Source organism: Eublepharis macularius, chromosome 11 (assembly GCF_028583425.1).
Source record: "Eublepharis macularius isolate TG4126 chromosome 11, MPM_Emac_v1.0, whole genome shotgun sequence".
NCBI classification, from domain to species: Eukaryota; Metazoa; Chordata; class Lepidosauria; order Squamata; family Eublepharidae; genus Eublepharis; species Eublepharis macularius.
This window is the reverse complement of record NC_072800.1, coordinates 34,500,335-34,516,763: the sequence shown is the minus strand read 5'-3', so window position 1 is coordinate 34,516,763 and position 16,429 is coordinate 34,500,335. Positions and strand designations below refer to the sequence as shown.

Here is a 16,429-nt window from a genome sequence, read left to right as displayed (position 1 = left end):
GACCTAGTTGGAGTTCAGCAAATCTAGGAATAAGGAATGGTGACATTTGTAACACTGTACCAGTGCAATACTAAACAGACATACATCCTTCTAAGCACACTGACTTCAACGGAATTAAAGGCTGTTTAGGATTGCACTGTACATGGAATAATTTTTGTCATGTTACAGATGCTGATTTTAGACACAGCTACAGTTTTACTCCTTGTCACTAGTGCCACCATGTTTAAGGCTAGCTCTTAACTACATTTACCAACTTATTCTTGTTAACTATGATCGGTTTATTGCATTAAAAATATCTTTCCAGATACTAAATGGTTAAATGACAATACTTGTAAATTTCTGTCACTATTTTCCAGTTTAAAAAGTGTACCTTTTGCATCTTATTTAATATAAAATGAAACAAATTACACAAACAAATTACACAAAAACACAATACAGTCAGGACTGCAGGATTTTCTTGGAATTTATACATAAAGTGGTCTACGTTACCCCCCACCCCGGGGTTCGGGCGCAGCGAGGTCAGCGGCTCTGAGGGGCTTGTCTCCTGAACGAGAGCCGAACCCTGTGATCTGGGGGCTTGGGATTTCTTGAGCTCTGGGGAGACCCCGCAGAGAGGGGTCTCTGAAGCAGGAAGCTAAACGGGAGACCCGCTCCAGGTGATGGAAGCGGTCTACGTTATTATTAATAATAGTGCTGAAGAATACAGTTATTACATTTAGATACTTGGCTAGAATTTTACACACAAAACACTTCATATTTAAGACAATGTATAGTTGTATGCTTTGCCAAAGTGCTTTAAACATGTTGTTTCATAGTAATAATGTTAAATAAAATGTAGGTTTAAAAACAGCTTTATACACCTTGGGTTTCACACATTTCCATGTGCATTAATTAAAGGGGCATAGGTAATTATCACACCATCCCAGCATGCAAATTTTACATGCCTGGGATAGAGCACTGTGACATGGATTCACGTATCTAATTCCACTGTGAATGGAAAGTTCAGCAGGAGCCAGGTTCTAGGTCCAGCTCACAGTGAAAGTCTGACGAAGGCTGATTCTGTACACATTGGATAATGCACTTTATCAATCGTTGAGGTGGATTTTTTGTTCCACACAAAAAAAATCCGTTCCAAATGATCTATAAAGAGGATTGAAAGTGCATTATCCAATGTGTGTGGAATCACTCAAAGAGTACTAAGGCTTGCTCAGAACCGCCACTGCATGCAAAAACTACATCTTGAGATCATGCGTAAACCAACCTATAGATGGACTTAAATTGGATCTTTCAGCATGTCAGTGCAAAAGGTCTTTGCTAATATGACACTGATAAAAGCTGTCTCTCTCTGCAGTATTTATGTAGAGAAAACAGGAACACAAAAGGAATGGATTAAGAGAAACCATTTCCAATGAGACCCACTGTAGGATTCTTTATCCTACAATAACATTGCAACAGAATCAACCCACAACCCGCCATTGTCCTCCTACCGGAAAGGTTTTTACTCACCACTGCTCCACCATTTCTTCCCGTTAATTATATATCTGTCTCCATCTCTCTGAATGCTGCATTCCATGTTGGTGGCATCACTTGAAGCAACATCTGGTTCTGTGCCAAATAAAATGACTAGAACATGTAGTGGGCAGAATGCATAGCTAATATGCAAATACCAAGCACATGCATCTACTTGCAAATTCAGTTGTGCTTACATGGTGGGTTTCCTGAGAAGGACTCCCTTCAAAAACAAGTCCAGGACTAGATATCATTGAGATCACCAAGTGTTTGTGCTCCCTGACAACCCTACATACACAGGTGGTGCTTTACAAAAAAGCCCCTTAATGAGTATTTTTTAAAAATAATATAATTCAATACACCCAAGAGTGAACACACAGACCCAAAATGTCACATAGCAGAGGGGTTTTTTTTTTAAAAAAAAAGGGGGGGGGAAACAATCATTTTGTACAACCCACCCAACTAGCTAGTATGTATTGTTGACTGTATTGGCTTATTTTGTGTGATCTACTTTGAATCCCAGTGAGAAGAGTGGACTATAAATTATGTAACTAAATAATAAATATATAAGGCTTGTTGCATGTTTAACTTGTTCTTGTAAGTTCCTGTGGAAATGCCTGGATTCAGTGTATATCATGGCCTCTTCTCTCAAACTGATGCTGACACACCTAAAAGTAGGAGGTTGTACCTTTATTAGTTGCACGTTATCAGCACCTTTGAATAGTCGGATTAAATGTAGGGAGGAAGCAGGGAGAAGATGTTGTAGTAGGTTGAGGATATGTTGGTTTCATTGTCATAAATTATTAAAATATATTTAAGAACAAAGAACTCAGTTCCCCTCCCACACACCCACTTCATATTTTGAAAATCAGACCCCATTACCTGTCATGCAGAAGCAAGAGCTAATTTTCCCTTCAAGCAGAGGCTCCAGCCATTTTTTCTTTTGGTCTTCTGTGCCATATAAGTGCAGGACTTCCATGTTCCCTGTGTCTGGGTGATATAAGAATGCCCATTTATTGCTGTTCCTATCATACCCAGATATTATGGTTTGGCTGCAATGGTTCCATTCCACTAACAATGGAGCCTTTCTTCCTGCCAACTGAACACGCCTTTTCCACCACAGGAATGCTCTATTATTGGTGGAATGGAAGTCTCTGCTTATTGTATACAAGATATAAGCATTTTGCTAACCTGGTGCATGACAGTTGAACACCTCAGGGGCAAAAAAACACTTTCCAGTCTCTTCAGCGATCAGTGCATAATCGACCTGGCCAAGACCACTAATAGCTGGCAGGAAAAGGTTCCAGAGGCCTTCTGCTTTTGCCATCTCCTGTGGAAAGGTGGAAAGATCCATCAACCAACGATTTGTGACATGGAACAATCATTCTACCCACTACAACTGCAAGGAAATCATGTCATGTTAGTTTTAGTACAACTTATTTCCAAGTAAATATGCCTAGGATTAGACTGTACATTTGTCTTGAACTGTTTTCACATATGCACTGCCCACTTTTATATCTTAGCCGATTACATCCACATTACCCCTCGGTAAAGCCTGGTGTTTAGTTCTACTCATAGCCCAATAAAAATTAGAGAAAACTTCAGAGAAATGTCGATGTGCCGACATAGGCTTGAATCCAGTGAGGCACAAGCAGTACCAAGAATGGATATGCCCTTGTGCAAGTGGGGAACTGAAATGGCTGAGCATGCACTGCTACTTTTATAATGAACTTAGAGCCAAACTACAAGTGACAAATGACACTTGAATGGCAAGTGAACAGACTCACTTGCCGTTCAAGTGAGTCTGTGATGATGTCAAGTGAGACAAGTGACAATGTCATTCGTCACTTGTAGTTTGGCCATGAGATATGCATTTATCACTCCCAATCTCCCAAATGACCCTGGTAAGTCAGAGGAATGGGAGGAATGGTCTACCTTCCTTTTTTTTTGTGGGACTTGAGCCTGAAAACACAGGCAAGAGTTGCTAGATTCTATGCAGCCGCTACAGCCTACTGGAATGTAATGCTGATGTAATGGATTATTCTTGCTATTTCTATATTTCCTATGAATGGTTTCATATAAATATTTTGGGTATGTTTATTTTGCTCATTTGTGAGCGAGCAATGCACAAGCAGAAACATAAACAGTGCAGTTCCTCTTGCGTAAGAACTTCTGCAACTCCTAGTGTGTCTGTAGTTTATAGTGCCCAGGAATTGCTTGCACTCGCTTCTGCAAGTAGAAAAATGGCTACTGGATACTGTATGTTTAAATTAGCACAAGGGCCCATTGTGAGGGGGCGTTTTTCATCATACTTCTGCTTGCGTGAGGTCCCGAGCACATGCGTAAATCTTCTGGTGAATCCCAGGAATTTTCCTTTTTATGTGGGTGAAAAAGCTCCTTTTGATCAGACCCTACAACTTTCCAATCTTGAACTAATGCTCCCAAGCATATGAATACATGTCCATAATTATTGTGAGCCTATTTTCCAGTTTTCCTGCAGTTTTTCTATTTCAATAACCAGCACTTTAAAATATGTATCTGCAATACCTAATAAAATGTATTCACGCTTTTCCAAATAGATGTAAAGTATCCCAACACCATTCTACAGTGGGCGCCTTTTCTGTGTTGAGCTTCAGATTGCGTGCTTACAAGCAAGCCTCTATTCTGGAAACTCTTCTGATGTGCATATAAGAACAGAGGCTCTGCCATCGAGGTAGCCTCCAGTTTCAAAGAAAATAAAACACTCTCCTAAAAATCCAGCTTCTAAGGGTCTGCATCCAAACAGACTATCCACAACTCCTCTCCCTCTTCCCCATCTTCGAAAACCAGATGCAGAATAATTGCTTAAGCTGATGACTGCACGAGAAAACTTTCTGCTGCGCTGTGTTTCCCCGCCCCAACCTCCACTCCTCAGACCCAGCATTAATTATTTAGGAGGTGATGCCAATTTCCACACCTACTGACTTGGCGATCACCAATGAGAGGCAGTTTTGAAGTCAAGTTAAATAATAAGAAGGGTTAAGGGTTGGAAAGCTGTTGGAAGTCGATAAGGAGGGGGGAAGAAAGGGTGGGGGTTAGAGTAAATTAGATATGATGGGAATGAACGTATTAAATATGAAATATAAACTCACCAATAAAAATTTTTTTAAAAAAACCAATGAGAGGCAGTTTTGAAGTTCAGGGCAAGGTAAGGCAAGCTCCTACCAAAGCATCCTCCTTCCATGCTGGAACTCACGCCCCTTTCCCCCACATCCCCAGGGATACAAAAAGTGCAAACCTAAAAAGAGTTAACCCATTGACTTCAATAGATTTAGAAGGATTTAACTTCTTAAAATTGCAGTGAAAGTGTGGGAGAGCAGAAAGAAACAGAAGCATGCCCCCTCGCCCCTCACCGTTCACCCATTTCCCATCTCTACCTGATCTGTCGGCTTTGCACAGCTAACCGTTTTCAGCTATACAAGTGGCATGATATGGTGGGTGAGGCCAGCTCTGAGTACTGATGTATAGTGTAAACTTGGTAGTGCCCTTGACACAATGTGCACACCCACAATGTTCAACCCTGTGTGATTTTGTTAGTAAGTTTTACTGAATTCAGTAGGATTTCTTCCTGACTAGACATGGGCTGATTCCACACGGCTTACCTGAAGCCAGGACGTTGCGCAATGTTGCGGATCATGCCGGAAAAAACGTGGAAGATCGCGTTTTCTTGCGCAAGTTTTGTGCAATGTCACGTAAAATTCACACGAGAAAACGCGATCTTCCACGTTTTTTCTGGCATGATCCGCAACCTTGCACAACGTCCCGGCTTCAGGTAAGCCATGTGGAATCGGCCCTGCATTTGAAATCAGTTTTTCTGCTTGGTACATTTAAATGTGGTGGTAAGTCATAGTTTACATATGGTGACCCCCTGGTGGGGTTTTCATGGCAAGAGACTAACAAAGATGGTTTCCCATTGCCTTTGCAATCCTGGTCTTTGTTGGAGGTCTCCCATCCAATTACTAACCAAGGCCAACCCTACTTAGCTTCTGAGATCTGATGAGATTAGGCTCACCTGGGCTATCCAGGTCAGGGTGGTATATTCAAATACAAAATGACTGAAATATGCAGCATTTGGGACTACAATCTGTAGCCCAGCAAGCCTGGAAAAGAATCTGGCCCTGACTCAGCTTCAGCCAAGGTCAATAAGACTTAGTGGCTTAAATCCAAGTTTTTAGCCTGTGGGTCAGGAGGATAAATTCTCTCTTTTTAGTTATTATAATTGGAATAAGAGCCAAGTTTTTAGCCTGTGGGTCAGGAGGATAAATTCTCTCTTTTTAGTTATTATAATTGGAATAAGAGCCAAGTTTTTAGCCTGTGGGTCAGGAGGATAAATTCTCTCTTTTTAGTTATTATAATTAGAATAAGAGCCAAAACCATTAAAAAAAACTATTACAATGTAAATTGTGCAAAAATAAAAGGTTGCACCAGCTCCATCCTTCCATGGGATGGGGGTGGAAGACGGGAAAAGATTTGTACCTTCAGTTTTGTAATCACTGCGGGTTTTTTCCATATGTCTGGTGAATTTTTATTTCTGACATAATACTCTGCCATTTCCTACAAAAAAATTAAACACATCAGTAGAGAACATTCATGTAGAGAACATTATTACTGCATTCTCTCTTCTCCGTAGGACTTTGGTTATTTCCATTTGTTTCCTTCCGGTGTTAACATATAATAAGTACCTAGTTCTCCAAAATAAAGGTCATTCACAAAATCCAGAAGCTTCTGCTGGCCTGCCACATGACAGCAGCTAAGACATGACAAAAGATACAGGGTAGCACTACCTCCCCCCGCCCCCATCCTCTGAAATTTGATCAATGGACAAGAGAGAAGGCCATATGCATCTTCCAGGGTTGTGGATTCAAGCCGCTTGAGTCTATAGACTTGATGAATACTAAATCAGTACTTTGCTTCAGAGCAAGAAAAGTTTAATATTGGTGGTTGCTTTTATGTTTTTACTTTGAAAGCAGCTTCAAACAGGTATCTGGAGAAATAGCACCTCAATTTTCTAAATAAGCATTATTGAAGATTTTCTCCATGAAATATTTTGACTATGAATTGATATAGCCTTAAGGAACTGTTTGTGAAATATTGCATTGGGGCTCTTCATTCAAAGATTTCGTATATTTTATGGCACAGTTCGTAAGACCTAGCATTCTCTCAGCGGTTTCACCTACACCAGCACAACATCTCAGGCAGAGGGGGCAAGTGCCTGCAAAGGAAAATGGGGAGTTGTATTTTTAAGAAGAGACAAAGTATCAGAGATCACTTGTCGGTCATTGAAGTTTCCTTTTCTACACTACTTTTAACTTCCCTCAAGTTTTGATGGGAAATGTAGGCATCCTGGTCTCGCAGCTTCGCTGACTGCTGTCCAATGGACTTTTCAACTGTCGCTTGTCCAACATTCCGCCAAGCTGCCTACATTTCCCATCAAAACTTGAGGGAAGCTGACAAGTGTCCAACCTGTGCCTTTTGTCACTTGTAGTTCCGCTCATAGAAACCTCCTGTGCTGTGCATGTAGTCACCCTCTCCCTTGGAAACCTTCTGCCAGCAGGGGTGAAACCAGGGCCGTTTCCAGACGGCCCCCCGCCTTGCGAAACGTCGCGCGTCGTCGCGCGTTGTTGCGCAGAAAACGCGAAATATCGCGTTTTCTCGCGCGAGTTTTGCGCGACGTTGCGCAAAACTCGCGCGAGAAAACGCGATATTTCGCGTTTTCTGCGCAACGACGCGCGACGACGCGCGACGTTTCGCAAGGCGGGGGGCCGTCTGGAAACGGCCCAGGTCCCATGTCAAGGGCTGTAAAGATCAGCTAAAGATTAAAAGATATTTATGCCTTATGTTCACAAACACAGTTTAATAATGGGTGAATGTATTATATAAAAATGTGGCTTGGTTAGATTTTTTTAAAAAATCAAAACCTAACTTTTATCCAATAACCCATAGCAAAATTAAACCCCGTGTCTATTGGAGGATCATAGTAACTGGATTGGGTCTGTGTTATACTCAGTATTTCTTACCTTTTGAGCGGGAAAAACATGTTTTCCCATGAAATCCTTCACCTTCTGAAGCACTTCCTTACCCTTTTTAGTTTGCTGGAACAATTCCCCGTTACTACATGACTGAATGCTGGTGGTAAATGAGGTCCTACAAAAATAATGCAGATGGGTTAATAATCCTTCTTTTCTACATGTTTGTAGCTTTAAACATACATGAGCATGCTAAAGCCTCAATTGTTCTGAAGGGAATTATTTCCATCTTTAAAATCTTCTGAAACATTCTTACATGGTTGTGAGTTGTAATCCTCTTTCTGCCAAAAGTTTCACCAGATTGCCAAACTCATAGCTATTTTCTGCAGCAGCATTTCCCAAGAGGTATCTGGCATAGATACCCTAAAGAAGAAATAAAATAGTTGTGTGTGATTTAACTGGCAGCTTCAAAACTGGAATTCCATTTGTCAGTCTGACATGATTTGACTGCCACTTCATTTGAAACCTGAAAGAAAACTATAAACTACAGATGGAGATAAAAATCTCCCTTCCTTACCTCACCACAATTCCTTACAAGCGGATTTGTCTGAAATGCTAACAAGGTCACAAGAAGGGACAAGGTGTTTTGTACAAACTAACCAAAGACTACCTGTCTGCCATAATAATTGGTAAAATAAAAATCTAGAAATTCTTAACAGTACATAATGATTTTTGTCTTGGTCCTTCAGTCACTTAGGGCCAATTCACGTGATACATAGTCCTTGTGGAGGCCATTTGTATTATGAGATGGGAGTTCTGTACCTCCCAGATACACACAGGCCCAGTGCAACCTTGGTGCATAGAGATAAGGAGAGCTGAGAGCTGCATTTGTTCTGTTGTAAAGACTACGTGTAGCACTAGCAAGATGTCTCCAACAGAACCAACAGTGGCCCCTGGGGCTGTTTCAAGGCACAAAAAACTACAAGTGGGGTTTTTTTGTCTTCCTTTCAGGTAAATCCCCCCCCCCCGCTGCCCCAGAGCAGCTGAGAAAGGCTTAGAATGCTCACTGCCTTCCCGAAAGCAAAGAATGTTCAGTGCTTATCCCCCCCCACTCCTTTCTGTCCAGATAATACACTTTCGTTTACTACAAAAGCTGTTCTTTATTATCAACTTTTTCTTCTCTCCCTCAGAGAGAAGAAACATACATCTATTAGGGTAGTCCAGGGTGCAGGATTTTGCAGTTCTCTATCTCTGAAGCACTGAGTATAGTCACAAATTTGCTTGTAGAAAATTAAGGCATTTATCCTTTTAAAATCCCATAAATATGCCAAGTAGTACAATGTTTTATGCTAATGTAGTTGATGCTGAAATGGCAGTGAAATAAGTTTAGGACTGATAAGAAAGTACAACACATATTTCAATTTTTCCCACCAAATTTTCATTTTTTTTTCCAAATAAAAGAGGGGAGGAAAATCCAGTCCCACACATCTCTGCTTCAAAATTCCTGGATATATTACATCTTGCGAGGGGGTGACTTGTACCACTCAGACCTCGATGAGTAGGTTCATTTCACCTAGCCCCGAACCTCAACAGTCAGTGCAATTGGGCAAATCTGCAATATGTTGAGATTCAAGACTAGGTAAGCAGGAAGTTACTCATACCTGGTTGTGACAGCCAACTACACACTATATGCAGCCCCACCGGGGTGTGTGTGCAAAAGGTGCATCCTCAGGGCCATTTTGATCAGGAAGGATGGTGTCCCTCCTCTCATAGTACCACAGTTCTGATCCTAATCAGGCCCTGCAGTGCTTCTGGAAGTAAGTTTCCTGAAACAGCCATACAGTTGTGAAGAACATGAGTCAGGTCAGGGAGAACTTGTGGCCGAAAATATTATGTAGTTTAGCCCTAAGTGTTCTCATGCCCTAAGAGGTCTCAAGCGATAAACATCTATTAAAGATCCCTGGCCCTAGGGAAGCCCGCGTTGCATCGACCAGGGCCAGGGCTTTTTCAGTCCTGGCCTCAGCCTGGTGGAACACTCTGTCCAATGAGACCAGGGCCTGGTGAGATTTATTAGCTTTTCGCCAGGCCTGTAAAACAGAGCTATTCCGCCAGGCATATGGTTGATGCAGGGCGGTGCCCCCTAGCCGGAGGAGTATAGCATAGGCCCTCCCTTCCAGTGACACCTTCCATCTCTCACATATTTCCCTGCCAAAATGCTCTGGAGATGGCTAAAAAGGTGGTCGTCCAGATTATGTGCTGCCGTGTCTACATTTATGTATATATGTATTTTAATCTATGGTATTTAAGGTGTTTTATGTTTTGGTATAAATTATGAAATGTGTAATCCACCCAGAGCCTGCTGATGTGGGAAGGGTGGAATATGAATTGAATATAAATAAAATAATGCATGCGGGGATGGGGTGGGGTAGGTCTCAACTTCTTTATCTCCCCTTCAACTTTTATTTGTTGATTTTCCACTACTGATATTACCTGGCATATTGAAGCAATTTTAAACATTGAAAGGGCAAGAAAAAAATTGAAACCAGATAGGGAACTGGTGATGCCCCTGCAGCGAGTGTAAACTGAGATCATTTCTTCAAGTGAAGGAATTCCTAGGAAAATGATATGGAAAAATTAGAAAGTTGAGTTTGATATACTCCAGTTTTAAAATTCATTTGTACCAGGTACACTTTTCTTTAATTATGCAGAACACAGATGAAGCGAAAGGCAGATAAAAAAGTGCCTCTTTTCTCATACACTAGGATAATGACTAGAAAATATCATTGTGGTTGTTCAGGTTACTTAAACTATAAGCCACAACACTGAGATCCAACAGTTTCTCTCTTTATAATTCAGGCACCTTCCATCCCATTTCTCTCTTATATGCTTCTTTAATATTAGAAGTGATCATGTCCTATAATCGTACAATATCGTATCAATAATCCTACAATATCACATCTAAAGCTCTGGCTTCCTGAAACAAAATAAAGTGATTTTGGCAACCCGCTAAGCACGTCTGCTGGGTAATTACGCAAGAATAAGCCTAGACCAAACATACTGAAGTTGCACAGTGCTTGGCAAGTTAAAGTAGCACTTATCTGTCAAACATCTGTTTATGAAAACAATCAGCTTTGTAAAGCAGTATCACTTTTCAGAAAATAAAGCACATTTCATTTTAAAGAAGGATGCATACCTTCAATATTGTCTAAATTCTGTAAATTCTGTATATTCGAATGTTTGATGTCTTTTGGCCAAAAGTAGAAAATAACAGAATAAGCAAAGTCTGCCACTGGGTGTCCTGTGGTTGAAAGTTCCCAGTCCAGCACTGCCACAACACGGGCCTTGAAATGGAGAAATGCGGAAGAAGTTTAAATGCATGTCCACAATGGGAAAAAAATGCATGTCAGTAGCTCCCAACCACTGACACTTGTGTCGGTTCATGAGGGTGAGGAAGGTCAAGGTCCATAGAAAGCAGGGGCTTCCCTGATTACCTCCATTCCACACACATCTCTGCTGGCCCTGTGTGGAGCTTTCCTAGATTGTGGGTGATCCATCACCATGAAATGCACACAACGGAGTCTATACTAATCGTTAGGCCTCACATCCTAGAATCTCATCTACCTCATTCCTCAGAAGAGCTCAAAATGGCAAACATGGTTGTCTCTTGCTATTTTACAGACAAGCTGCCTCAGCCCTAAGAATACCATGGGGTGGACAGAGTGGACACTCATTCCGATTCCTTCTTGACAACTGGTCCCAGCTAGTTCCTTTGTTTCCTCACGTTCAAAGGAGAGAACTTCTCTTTGAGATATTCCTGCTGAGGGATCTGCATTAAGGTTTGGCCCTTAAGTGGCTCTATGCAGGAGGAGCTTTGACTTACAACTTCCCCAGAAGACAAGACTTTATTAACCTTCTCTTACCAACTGCACATCTTCCAACTGGCCATTACTCTTTATGCCTTACACCCTGCGACAGATACAGGACTCTGCCACTTAACCATTTTCTCCTACTGTGATCCTATGCCAACAACCCCAGGTCATTCCTCAGCATCCCCAGGCTGTATCCAAGCAGGATAAACCCATCATCAGAAGGAGATCTGGATTAAACAAATATTTTTGTAGGTATTCTCTGTTCTAAAGGACTGAAGAATATTCTCAACAGTATGCCTCTCTGTACACTATCTGGGATGCTTACCCTCTCCCCCTTAAAAAAAAAACAATTTGTAGCCTCGGACTTGAAATTTCTCAGTTACAATCAGACACGGCTATACTGGTTTGGCCAAGAAAAGAGATTATGGCATACAAAGACATGGGTGTTTCTGTTCTTTGAAAAACAAGGTACATACGCTCACAATATTATTTTTCATGGCAGGTGCAGTTATCACCTGGCAGCCTCATTGTCTGAAGCTTCAGCGCTTTTTGGCTCTCACTGTAATGGGTGCTTCAACATGCACTGCAGCTTTAAACCAAAAGAAGTCCACCTATGATGAGTTCCTATTAATACAGGAGTGGGGCATCAATCGGTCAAAGAGAACCTGAAATTAAGTTGAAAACACAATCTAACGTGCATTATAGAACCATCTTTCTGGATTCCATCAGAAATACTATTTTGGGTATGCATCAAAATAAGAGCCTGGAAGTCCTCTAATCCTGCTTTACAGATGCGGGGAGCGGGGGAGGCAACACCTGATCTGACAGCAGTTCCACTAAAATCAGGGTCATGGGCCAGGACTTTAGCATCCACTTTTTTTAAAAAAAAAATGCTGGACTCACATGCTCTCTCTCTCTCAAACCAATTGATTTGGAAAGTGGTGCACTGAGCTGGAGAATGACACTGTCAATTTGCAATGTAAGGAAGGAGGGAGGGAAACTCATATAATTATGCAACACAGGCACAAGCCGCTAGAAGCTTGCTGTCTGCTAGACCCACTAAAATGAATGGCATTTATGGCGGGACACAGTTGTACCCTTGCTTAACTGACAGACTGTGCCCCACGGCATGATCTGTGACATCCATTTAACAGCTTCCCATTTTGCAGAATGACATTTACATCTTACTTTGGAGATTCATAATGATTTTATAGCAGAGCTCAGACCAGATATTACTTCCTGGTATAGGATTAATGCACAGTCCTGACCTTTATTCTGCAGGCATCGCACAATTTGTTATTAGTTCAAGAAAAGTTTAACTCCACAAATTAGGGGGCACAGGCATACAGGAAAAGAGCTTCGAAGACTCCCTTTTCAAGTAATCGTTCATTACCCCTTAATGAATAGATTACAAATAACTGGGGGCCCAATCCGAATCATGGGGTGGTTATGCGTAGGTCAAACAATTAGGAAATCCATGAACACATGAATCTACCTTACACTGAGTCAGCTCTTTGGCCCATCAAGGTCAGTATTGCCTAATTTGACTTGCCGCAGCTCTCAAAAGTCTCAGGCTAAAGTCTTTCCCGTCCCCTACTGTCTGGTCCTTTTAACTGGAGATGCCAGGGACTGAACCTGGGACCTTCTGCATGCCAAGCAGATGCTCTATCGTTGAGCCACAGCCCTTCTTCTCCTGTAGCAAGACAATACTGAGCACAAGGGCTAGATGTGCCACTAATCCCTCCCCTGACCACAACACTGCTAATTTCAAAGTGGTGCAAACCTAGTAACATCCAGAACAGCTGGGTTGGAGGGGCATTAATTTGCAGACAAGGTGCCGTGACTCACTCACTCTTGATGCCACTTAGTCCTTCCATCATATTATAAAATATCAGGGATTTGAATACTTAACTAATTTAACTTACTTTCTTTAACTAATGCTTAATTGTCCTCAGCTTTCAATGGCTCTGAAAAGGGCAAAGAGCATGCCTTCATTTTTATCCTTTAAAAAAATGGTTTGCCATAACTAGGGAATCCCCCCAAGCAGGCAAAAAAGCCTTTGTCTGTGGGAGTCCTGGTTTTACAGTCCTACTGACAGGCATCAAACCATGAAAAAACACTATTAGAAGAAGACACAGAAATGTTTTATCATCAGGAAATGAAGACCTGTTAGAATCCCTGACCAGACCCCTTCTGGAAGCTCCCACAAAGCAGACTTCCAGTCTTTCTCCTTATTTCAGCAGCATCGTGCCTCGCCTCCCCTTCTCTTCCAGCTGCACAACACGTAATTCAGAGCAAGTTAAGAAAATGTTAGAGGGTTGGCCATTTATTCTAACAGGCACAAAATATGCCTTTTTATGGCACAATCTTAAGCAGAGTTACACCCTGGACTTGTGGGTGTAACTCTGACTACTTACTTCCCCCTCACTGAGGCAGAACTCTCATGTCTCCTTTTTCTACATGCTGCATGAGGGACTGAAGTGATTGATTAGCTGCACTGACAAACAGTGGACAAAGACAGCAAGGACGGTTATCCTATTTGCCCTGGACCACTTTCAGACTTCCCTTTTTATGCCATATGGACTAGCAGGGATTAGAGCCGGCCGAGCTGCCATAAAACTTGCAGAAAATAGATTATTGGAATCAATACATATAAGCCTTGACCAAATGTTTTTTTTTGGGGGGGAGGGTGCGGCATGACCTTTGATACTTAGAAACTGACTGCACCCAACAGTTCAATCCTAAACGGAGTTACACCCGTCTATATACATCAAAGTCAACTGGCTTACAAAGGTGTAAGTCTGTTTAGGACTGCACTGCAAGAGTGGCTCATTCCTTCTGTCCAGCACCAGTCATCTCCCTCCTCAGAATCCCTGCCCATTTGTTTATTTTTGGAGATCAAAGCTAAATAAGTAACAACAGAACTACTGAGAAATATTACTATCTCCTACATCTTGCTTTGGATATGAAATTTAAAACCAGACACTAAAGTCTTTGAAAGATTCTCCAGGGACGGCAGGCACTTTCTGAAGCACTCAGAAAGGAGTTACTTTTGATAGCAAAACTCTTTACAAACAGTATTGGACATGTTAGAAACGATATGCAGAATACCTCTGTTGGATGAAAGATTATATTGTCTATTCTAAAGTCCCCATGAATCAAATGTTCTTCGTTATCCCCAGCTGGCAGGTTGTTCATTAACCATGCTGCTAAATCATTCATAGCTGGAATGTCCATATGGGCAGCTGCTTGGTACTGTCTTCTCCAAGTGGATACCTGAAAACAAACCCCCACAAATTACTGTCAAATAGCTGTCAGTCCCCAACACAATTTGCAATTGGAGGGGAAGTGCCCTTGAGAAAAACTAGTCTGAAGTCACCCTGTACTGGACAAAGAAGTGTATTGTATCCTGCTCTACTTGTTTATGTGGAAACATCTTCCCTGGGCATCCCCGTTTAGAAGAGTCCTATCTTACAAACTACATGGCCCACGCAGGCCCCACAATGGACTCTGACTGCAGTGTAGGCAGCAATGCACAAAAGAGGGACCAGTGCAGGCTAAGTAAGGGTGTGTGCACATGTGCACTGGTGTGTGTCAAGGACTAGATCTGACATGCACATTCAGCCTCTCAAACAAGTATGCTTAGGATGGCAGTCCAAAGGTGTAGCTGGATTTCCAAGTAACTGAGATCAAAGGCTGAGGTTTCCTCTCTTTCTTGTTCATTCACATCAGTTCACTGCCTCTTGCAGGAAAAAATACTGAAAGATCAGCTAACCCATCAGCACTTCCAATCTGATTAATAAGTAACCAGGTAGTCGAGAAAACAAAATGGGGGCTGGGCTAAGGTTGATCAATTTAATGTCTAAAAGACTAACAGACTATCTTAAAGGCAAACACAAACACTCCAAAGGTGTCTTTAAAAAATTACTGGACAGGTTTACCTGAACAAATTGCATCTGTTAAGCAAGCAACCTATTTTCCACATCCCATCCAGAGACACCTTGAACATGAAAGAATAAATTCACTTGTAAAAAAAATTGCCTTTTTTTGCCTTCCTTCCAATTTGTTTTCTGGCACTGACTCCAGAATCCAAACTTTCTTGTTCAAAGGCAAAACATGTGGAGAAAAGTCATATTCACCCCCTAAAATTTTGGGGAGGGAGAGTGCGGCAGAGTAAACCTTTGCAGGTAAAATACTTAAAAGCAGGGCAATACAATTGAACGACAGAGGCTTGGACTTCAGCAGGAGAGCCCAAAGTTCAAATCTCCACTCATAAATGAAGCCCTCTGGGTCTCTTTCAGCTTCATCGGCCTCACGGGGTCGTTTGTGAAGATTAAATGGGGGACAAGCCTTATGCGTGCAGCCTTAGGTTCATCGGAGAAAGGGAAGGCTAAGGAAAGGCTAAAGATGTGACAGTGCCAAAGACTTGCCATAAGATAAGGCAGAACAATTCGTTTTGGAGACCTTTACCTGCCTCTTACAGTAACCTTGTCCTCTTCCATAGCCTTGGAGCCCCAGTGAGTTTACGCTGAATGAATGCAACCGAGCCAGAGTTTCTGTTGCAGCGATATACAACGCAGATCTTTCTGCTGGGCTTACTTCAGGTAAAGCAAGGTTTCGGAAAATGCGGCCCTAAGGACAAGTATCGTCAAAAATTGATGCAAGAAGGGAAAAGAAATTACAGCTCTTAAGAGAAGTTTAATCATTTATGCAAGTGTCAATTACAAGACGAGAGATTTCGGTGGCAGTCTTTGGAGACATTCATGTCCTGCTTCTCCCATACTGTACAGATACAGAATCTTCCACCCAAGAAAGGAAAGACTGTTTCTCATTTTATGCTATAATGTTGAGAAAGTATTTGTATATGCTAGTGGCTTTTTCCACAGTTCTCCGAAATAAATCCAGTAATTATCGAGTCTCCACCCTCCCCTTTCATGTTGAAATGCCAAGTAGGCTCAACCTACTCAATAGAGTCTTGCACCTGGTCTTTGTATATATTGCAGGGGGGAGGGATCACGGTTGACTATATTTCAGTATCTATGTATT

At 41.8% G+C, this 16,429-nt stretch overlaps 1 protein-coding gene across 1 annotated transcript in view; it reads right to left on the bottom strand.

The window, feature by feature from the left end:
- The window catches only part of ACAD11 (acyl-CoA dehydrogenase family member 11), a 37,824-nt gene that overhangs the window by 16,737 nt on the left and 4,658 nt on the right, over nt 1–16,429 (bottom strand). Inside the window, exons 4-13 of the mRNA XM_054991261.1 lie at nt 15,854–16,015; nt 14,495–14,659; nt 10,708–10,855; nt 10,005–10,126; nt 7,831–7,937; nt 7,566–7,692; nt 6,025–6,102; nt 2,701–2,839; nt 2,392–2,499; nt 1,507–1,605 (exon numbers count right to left, since the gene is read on the bottom strand). Coding sequence (XP_054847236.1) covers nt 1,507–1,605; nt 2,392–2,499; nt 2,701–2,839; nt 6,025–6,102; nt 7,566–7,692; nt 7,831–7,937; nt 10,005–10,126; nt 10,708–10,855; nt 14,495–14,659; nt 15,854–16,015 — 1,255 coding nt within the window. The remainder of the gene's footprint in view (nt 1–1,506; nt 1,606–2,391; nt 2,500–2,700; nt 2,840–6,024; nt 6,103–7,565; nt 7,693–7,830; nt 7,938–10,004; nt 10,127–10,707; nt 10,856–14,494; nt 14,660–15,853; nt 16,016–16,429) is intronic.